Source organism: Saccopteryx bilineata, chromosome 2 (assembly GCF_036850765.1).
Source record: "Saccopteryx bilineata isolate mSacBil1 chromosome 2, mSacBil1_pri_phased_curated, whole genome shotgun sequence".
In the NCBI taxonomy this organism is placed as follows: domain Eukaryota; kingdom Metazoa; phylum Chordata; class Mammalia; order Chiroptera; family Emballonuridae; genus Saccopteryx; species Saccopteryx bilineata.
The window spans coordinates 230,205,296-230,213,973 of NC_089491.1; the positions used below are offsets into that span (position 1 = coordinate 230,205,296).

At 58.8% G+C, this 8,678-nt stretch overlaps 1 protein-coding gene across 1 annotated transcript; it reads right to left on the reverse strand.

Annotated features, from left to right (window-relative positions):
- Nucleotides 1-2,518: 2,518 nt before the first annotated feature.
- On the reverse strand, nt 2,519-5,692 carry OLIG2 (oligodendrocyte transcription factor 2). Its single transcript, XM_066254971.1, has 2 exons — nt 5,611-5,692; nt 2,519-4,871 (listed from the first exon to the last, which is right to left on the reverse strand). Exon 2 carries the CDS (start codon nt 4,798-4,800, stop codon nt 3,823-3,825), a length of 978 nt encoding a protein of 325 aa, XP_066111068.1. The 5' UTR covers nt 4,801-4,871; nt 5,611-5,692; the 3' UTR covers nt 2,519-3,822.
- Between the last annotated feature and the right edge of the window lie 2,986 nt (nt 5,693-8,678).

Below are 8,678 nucleotides of genomic sequence, written 5' to 3' on the forward strand. Positions count from 1 at the left end.
CACCAGGTGAAAATCACTGCCTTAGATGAACTTCTAGGGGCACAAGATGTTTACTTAATAGAGGGAGGTCAGAGAGATTGCTAGGTGGGTTCTGCCCTAAGGGGGTTAGACGGACATTTCTCCAGCACTGAGTGCATCTAGGGAGCTTTAAAGAACTCCTGAGCTCTTCAGTGTTTCACTCTGGGAATGAGGACAGGTCTTGCCTGCAGGACATGCCTGTCTCAGCCCATCATTTGTGTCCTTGGCACCTAAGTTTTCTTATGACACAAGGGCCTCACTAGCAGAGTGACACGCCATGTTGTTTTGGCTGACATGCACATTGGGTCTGAGGGTCTGCTTAGCCCACTACTCATGGCCTGTCCCGGGGATATGGAGTCCCAACTTGCAACTCCCCAGGGACTCTGGGCCATCCTCCAAAACCAAGTCCAGGGACTCGTCCTTTCTCTATGATTTCTGCCCAGTCAGGGCACTAGGAGCCCCAGAGTAGTATTCTGGGGCCGCAGAGGTTGGGGTGGGGGCTCTGCCCCTCAACTTCGAGTCAGCGGAATTCTGAAGTGAGGAGGAAGTGGGGAGTTTGGGAATAATCTCACAGACCTTGGGAACTAGTGACAGAAGTCCCTGCTGCACGGCTAGGAGCTGGGGTGGAATAGCTGCAGCCCAGCCGGTGAGAAAACCTCAGGCCAAACGCTCCCAGGGAGGGGCCTCACTGAGCCAGTGCCTTGCAGACCACTCCGCGCCTGAGACTGTTTTTGTACCTCTTATTCGATTCCCCCTTCTGAATCGGGGGTCGCCCCTAATTAATGGCCCGCGGGTGCAGAGTGGTTGCAGTGGGTCTTCTCCAGGTCCACCTCGCAGTCTAGGGCCAGCCTGGTCGAAGAGCTACCTGCCCTGAGAGGCCTAGCGAGTTTGTGCGCGCCAGGGTGTGCCTTCGCGGCGTCCGAGGACGCTATTCTCTCACTCGTGGTGGCCGAGATCCCTGGCTGGGCGCTCAGTTTGGGCGAGTGGCTCCGGGGAGGCCTGGAAACCCGGCAGGGTCCAGCCCTTCGTTCCTTATAGGCCGCAATCTATCCTGGCCGAGAGCTTGTTGGTGGGATTGGGGGCGGAGAGAGGGAAAGCTTCATTTTTTGCTTCTAACAACGGCACCTCTGCGCATACACCGTGCACGACCGGAGTCCGCACACACCGAGCCCTGCGGTGGGGGAAGGAAACAGTGACTTCACCCTCCACCCCCAACCCTCCCTGTTTCCAGCCTCTTCGCGTCCTCCTGTGTCTGAGACTGGAGCCCGACCCGGTTTTGAATTCTTAGCAAGTTTCGTCTCCAGTGGGATTTTGGAATAGAACTGTTGGATCCTGCCCTATCACTTCCAGGATTCCTTGGTGTGCGCGGGCGTCCCCGACCCTCATCACCCCTCTCCAGGCGACGGGCCTGCCCCAGCCTTTGGTGGAAAGCGAAGCCGTGCGATGCCCTCAGCTCCCGATCTCTGGGCGCCGGCTGTTCTGGCCGCAGCACAACTTCACCTGCTGGAGGACCCGAAAGTACCTGTCCCCGAGCTGGGGGATGGGGCCGCCCTCAGCTGCACAAGGGGAGTCCGCATGGACCCGGCTCGGAGACCAACCTCAAGAAATGAGACTCCAAGCAGAAAAACTTTCTCCACCCCTGGGTGTCCCAGGTGCAGGGAGCTTCCGTCGGGGGCCCCCAAAGACGGTGGAGGAGAAGGCCAGCAGCCGGAAGGCCCCCGCACTGGCCCCGCGACGCCGAGGGCGGTGTTCTCCAGCCGGCCCGCAGGCTGCCACACTCTGTCCTCCTCCTTGACCGAGGCCTTTTCATTTCTAGCCAGACTCCTAGATTTGTACAGCAATTCTGAATTGCTGTGAGCAACCCAGGGGCGCTGAGAAGACAGTGGTGGCCCCAGGGAAGAGCTCCTGAGAATCTGGCTAGAAATAAACACATTTCAGTTCAAGGCCAGGGTTGGCGTTGGGGGAGCAGTGAAGGGTGAGGGGATCGGGCTCAACACTCCGGGTCAGGGGCCCCGCGTGGCTGGTCCGCAGCTGATGCTAAGGTTGCCGTCGTGGGCGAGATGCCGGCTGGTGACAGAAACGGCGTCCGCCTCGGAGCAGTGGGGAGATAAATGCCTGGCGGCGCGGGATGCCCGAGCGCCTGAAGCCCCCGCCGAAGCCGGGCCCTCGTCCCCAAGACTCGGTACCCCCCGCCCGCCCTGCGCAGGAGACGAAGAGTTACCGTTCAACTAACTCAGTCCTCAAACGGAGGGGAAAGGAGTTTGGGATTAGATGTCGGAAAATAAAAGTAACAAGTGAGTAGTGAGAAACAGCCGGAGGAAGCGCGTGGCGGGGAGGAGGGGCGTAGGTAGAGAAGAAGAATATTCAAACAGGCCCCGAAGCTGAACAGACCCACACAGCCGGCCGCGAGCCGCCCCGCACCCCGCACCTTCTCCCACGCACACGGCTGGAAAACACCCGATTTACTTTAACTTTTATTTAAAATCTCAACACCCGATCATTTATTTCGTTGTATTTTTTTTTTGCAACCGAACAGGTAATAAATATTATTTAGCACTTTTTTTTCTTTTTACAAAAATAAAACAGATGATACACTCTGTGCGAGGGCAGCGACCAGAGGGCTGTTACGCGGCAGACGTGGCGAAGCCGAATCGCTGCGCCGGCAGCGCGGAGGCGGGGTGTGCGGGCGCAGGAAGCGCGCGGAGGAGTTTGTCGTTTATGTTAAAAGTGGCAAAAAGAAATCGATACCGAGGAAACCCGATTTAGACTCCGGTAGGGCTGGCAGTCACGTGAGCATACAGTTCAGCAGCACGCACTTACCTCGTCACTGAGATTATATTTACACACCCAAAAAAGAAAATATAAAAAAGCCAACAGAACCCCCCATATAACCCAAATTATATTCACAGCAACAACCTTTTTTGTTCCGTCAAACCCTCAGGTACTACGACTGCCCCAGTCGGGTACGGGACCCCAATCACTCTGTGCTCAGAGGCAGAAAGAACGGGGGAGGGTGGGGATTCTATTTTAAAATAACTAAAGAACACCCACTCCCCAAGTCGACAGGATTAAGTTATTTCAATCCACAGGTGGTTCTATTCTGACCTATAAAGTTTGTTCCTATTGTTGAAAACGGAACATGGACAGATTAGAAGACGCCACACTCTAAACCAATAGAAGCGACAGGAAGGACCCGCAGCAGTTCTCAGAGGGTTGTGGGTTTACCAGATGTCGCCACTGGACAGGACCGTTAAGTGTTTCTGGCACCGAATGCTAGCTTCCAACTAACTGGTAGCTTTGGCCCGAGGCCAGAGGCGACCTCGGACAGCGAGCCTGACAGCCTCTCTTCGCGTGCTGCTTCCCGTGGTCCCCAATGCGCCCAGAAATGAGGAAGGAGAGGGAGTCCTCAATGCCCTACTCTCCTCCGTGTAACGACATGCAGCCAGGCCGAGGGAGGCCGAGCTTCCTGGCAAACCAGTTCTTCGAATCAACTCTTTCGGGGGTAGAGGAGGGTTTGGGGAGGAGTGCACATAGCGGTGCCTTCTTATAAAACGGTGTTTACTGGACCGGCGCTGTTTCAAGCCAGAGAGGGCTGAACCAGGTCCCAGAGCGGATGCCCCTCGCACTGCCCACCATTTAGTGCGCGCACTGGAGGGCTGGAGTCCGCACCATCGCCCCCTCCCCCAGCCTAAGGTCCTGCGCTTCTCCTCAGAACTGAGCTCCCAGGCCCCATCGCTGGCCAGTCCTCGCTTCCTCGCACCCTCCCGGCTCCCTGCTTGCCAGAACGCGCCGACCCAAGCCGGCTCACTTGGCGTCGGAGGTAAGGCGCGGCAGGCTGCCGGCGCCCATGGCTGACACGTGGTGGTGCGGCGGCGGCACCTGGCACATGCTACATGGGCAGGGCATGCCGCCCCAGTGCTGGAAGCCGCCGCTGCCCCCGCTGCTGCCGCCTCCGCCCCCCAGCGGGGCTGCCGCTGCAGCGGAAGGAGACTTGAGCAAGCCGTGCGGAGGCCGGATGGAGCCGACCGACGATAACCCAGAGCCCGGCAGGGAAGCGCTGGACACCGCGGCGGCAGCTGCAGCGGCGGCGGCTGCGGCCGCAGCAGGAGGCAGGATAGGATGGTGCACCGCGGGATGGTGCGCGGCGTGCGCGGCGGCCGCAGGGTGCGCGGCGGCGGCGGGCAGGGGCGCTGAGTGCGCTAGGCCGCCGCAGGTCGACGGGTGGAAGCCGGCGTGGTGGCCGCCGTAGATCTCGCTCACTAGCCGCTTCATCTCCTCCAGCGAGTTGGTGAGCATGAGGATGTAGTTGCGCGCCAGCAGTAGCGTGGCGATCTTGGAGAGCTTGCGCACCGACGGGCCGTGGGCATAAGGCATGACCTCGCGCAGCCCGTCCATGGCAATGTTGAGGTCGTGCATGCGCTTGCGCTCGCGGCTGTTAATCTTGAGGCGTAGCTGCTGCAGCTCGGGCTCTGTCATCTGCTTCTTGTCCTTCTTGGTGGAGGACGCGGCCGCCGACGACGTAGACGACGAGGTGCTGGACGAGGACGACTTGAAGCTACCGCCCCCGCTGCCCAGCTTGTCCCCGGGGTGCACGCCCGCTGCGCCCACGGCGCCGCGCAGCTCGGCGCTTAGCTCTGGCGGGCAGTCGCTCGGCGTGGACGAGGACACGGTGCCCCCTGTGAAGCCGCTGCCGTTGCTGCCCTTGCTCCGGGCTGGCAGGAAAAGGTCATCGGGCTCCGGCGACGACGGGCGGCTGGACACCAGACTGGCGTCCGAGTCCATGGCCCCAGGGAGCGTCTCGGCTTTCGCAGGGTCCTGCCTCCCTCGGCCCTCCGAGCTTCCACGCACGCCTCCTACGGAGAGGAGGAGAAACAGGAGAGAGCTGGAGGTCGAAGCGCAGCCAGTGAGGGAGAAGGGCTGCGCCGCCTGTGCCGCAGCGCGGGGTGCGGGCTCAGAGGCTGGCCGCCCCGCGTCCACCTCACCGTATCCGGCCTTCCTCGAGGGGCTCGCAGGTGCGTACACGTAATCTTTCCTCCTCCCCTCCAGCCTCCCCTCCGCTCTCATCCACAGGTAGTTGCATTTAGGGAGCAGTGGATGGCCGTCAACGAGGGCGGCATGCCGGAGAGTTTATGCCTTCAGCTCAGCTCCGAAGGAGGAGGCTGGATCTTCAGGATTGGAATAAACAAGTGGCAAGTGAAGGTTTTTCTTTGGGGAGGGTGAGATCTAAATAGAGAAGTATTTATCTGGTTCCTTAAACACATCTACCTCATCTCCATCGACACCGCGGAGCCAACACACGCGCACACGCATGCACCCAGGGCCCGCAGACGGCTCGATCCCTGCACTGCGCCCGGGGGCCGCGCGGAGCTCGCTAGCTGACTGGGACTTCGGCAGGAAGGGCTGCGGTCGCCCCGACAGGAGGAGATGCTGCGGTGAGTGTGAGGTGGATCAGAGCAGCGAAGCTGCTGCGGGGAACTGGCGGGCAGGGGAGGGTTCGAGAACCCTCTGTCGGAGCGCCCTAGGTCGCAGCCCAGTTGAGGGGCATCTGCACCAGAGATGTAGGTTCGGGCTACGAGGGGCGGGGACACTTACTGTGGCTGTAGTTCGAGGAGCTCGTCCCCAGAAGCCGCCGAAGAGAACTGGACTCCGGGAGCTGAGGTCGCGTAGGTCTATAATAAGCATCCGCACCTTTCTAGGTTCCGCGGGTTTTTATAGCCCGGTGGCGGCGGCGATCGCGGCGGTGATGGCCGAAGCGGGGGCGGGGAACAACGTGCGGGTCCTGGAGGGGCCGCAGCGCCAATGAGCAGGGCCGGAGGGGGGGTTCGGGGGGGGGGGGTTGGGAAACTGACGTCATCCGGGCTAATTCCGCTCAATGAAACCCGCGGCGCCCGGCACACGCCTCCTCCCTCTCCCAGCCAATGGGCGGCCGCAGTGCAGATTCCGGGGGAGGAACTGGAGGAGGTTCCCGGGGAGTGAGAGTGAGAGGCTAGCGAGGGGGAGCGCGGGCTCACCCAGGAAGTACAGAGGGCTGGTTGCGAGTAGGACCTGGGGAAAGAGGGAACGTTGTCAAATTTGTTTTTAAAATGCAGTGACAAGAGAGTCAGGCTGGGGAATGGGGTGGGCTGGGAGCTCCGCAGGCTAACTAACCTGATACTCAACGCGGTCAGATCTTTTGGGATGCGCGCTGCGGATGGAGTCTCCTCCCTTGTTCGCGCGCGCGCTCTCTCGGTTCTCCGCCGACTGTCTTCACTCCATGGATTTCATCAACACGTGGGCATTTGGAGCCTCCTGTAAACGACAACTAGGCACAAAGCACGTACTTTCTTTGCACTCTGAGAGCGCATCTAGGAGGAGGCTGGGAGCGCCCCCAGCTGGGGGCAGGGCCTTGCGAGGCATCGGGAGCAGAAGGAAGGACGGGAAGCCTTCAGAATGGTATCTGGAAAGAAATAACAACTCTTCAGAAAGTTGCAGATTGTATAGGCTCAGGGAAGAGATCTTCCGCACAAAGCCGCACTAATACAAGGGCAGAGTCGAGCCCAGGGTTAAGCGCGCGCACATGCACACATACATGCACACTCACACACCTCCATTTATTAGCACGGTATTTTCACATCAGCTTTGTGGTCCCCACCACATAAGGTAGGGGACAACGCTGATCTGTCTGCAAAAAAGAGGTCTCAGGCCTGGGCAAAGAGGACTTCTGATTGCTGAGGGCCAGACAGCAAGATCCAGCCTCTTGCCCCCATGTTCTTACACTTTTTACCAATCGCTGCCCGGCTCCCAGATACGTATACCTTTGACCAGGATAAATCGAACCCGCTCTATAGAAGCTCCTGAGATGCTTCAGAGGTACTGACGCATCTACCCATTTTATAGATGGGTAAATCGAGAGACTGAAGCAATTCTACAGAAAACAAAACAGCTGACCTTTTACAGCGCAGTCCTGCCTGGACTGCAGATGCCAGCTCTGGCGGTTCCTGAGCGCAGAGGCGGCGGCTGGTCTCTAACCGTTCCCCTGAGCTGAATTTCTCACATCCATACATTCCAAGCACAGAAATTTGTTTCTGCAGAGCCCAGGACCCTAGGCCTTTATATTGCACACTCACAAACGTGCCCCCACCGTGTCCAGGGAATGTTACAGTCTTCTAATTACTTCTGTTGTTTGGGAACTTTTAATCTGCATGTAAAGCTTTAAAAAACAAACAAGCAAACAAGTAAACAGAGTAAGCAATTTGCCTTCCAGTTACCGAAGTCACAAAATAAACAAATACAACAGAGAAGCCCACACTATTGCTCTGGGTTTCTCGGGAAGTCTACTCCAAGAGCCCAACAAGCTTTCGCTCCCGCCCCAGTCTTGTGCCTTCTGGAGCATTATTTTTCTAACCCGAGTGTTTCCCAGCTGGCTCTGCAGCCATCCGTTAAATATGTATTTAATACACGAAGAACTGAAGCGTGGAGCTATGTCCTCCAACGGTTTAGGATGGTGACCCATAACCGTTCAATTAGGAGAATATGTCACAAAACTGAACTCGGGAAGCGGGGGTGGGGAGCAGGAAGAGCTTGGCTATTTGAGGATTATTCCTTTGGGCCTCCGGGGCTACTGATAGTGAGGACATTCGTAAGAGTGTGAGCATTGGGCACCAGCCGGGCGTGGACTTGTGCGCACACCAGTGTATCTAATAAACACTAGCAGGCATAATGTGCGCGCGCCTGGGTTGCAGCCGCTGAGGTTAGTCCAGCCGGCGGCACGTGTCGCGGAACCCAAATTCTTTCTTTTGTTGGGAGCTATTGGTGACCCTCCTGCGTCTCGCGGTCCGGGGAAGGCGCGATATGGGGTTCTTTACGCGCTTGCTCCAGTGACTGGAACTGGAAGCAGGGGCGAGGGACCAGTCCTGGAACAACGCGAGTTTAGAGCATGGGAAAACAAATCCAGAGACAGGAGAGCTGGCTTACTCGCCAGATTCCCGCGCGGACGCCCATAAGGACAACCTAGGCCCCAGTCCCGTGCCATTGAGTCTAGGAGGCAGTGGTGGCTTTTCTGGGGCTGGGCAGCGGCATCTCGAAGTCCTCATGCCTCACGCCGGGAGCTCGGGATGGCAGCTCTGGGCTGCAGGCCCCTTCTCCTGGCAGCCTCTCGCAACATCCTCCGGTCACAAGAGAGTTGCTCAGGAGGTGAGGCGTACTGTGTTCCCCTCACAGTACGGCAAAGGAACTGCGCCGCAAGGGCAAATGAGTCACTGGACACATCTCGCTGTCTCCGAGTCTTCCTCCCCACACCAGGAATAATCGGAAACTGGAGCTCAGCCTTGGCCTCATGCGTCCTGGAGACGTCCAGGCACTTGTCCAGGTCTTGTGTCCAGCACGTCCTGGGAGGGTCTCCTGCACAGCCCTTCCCACCCGCGCACGCAGGTGGGGCGCAGCCCTTTCTCGAGAAATTGAGTGCTCACTTGCCGAGGCTAATCGGCCGGCCCCGGGAGTTCCTGGCTAGCCCAGGCTTCCTGGAGCTGTCGGCCTCCTTCGTCAAAACCCAAGACGTGTTGTCCCCTCTCCTTTGTGTTTCGCTCCCACAAAAGGCCGGGTGCGTGTCACGGCCGGCCTTTGCTCAGCCGCCTGGCGGCCCGGGAGGAGCTTGTGCCAAACCGGCCGGGCGGGCTTGCACA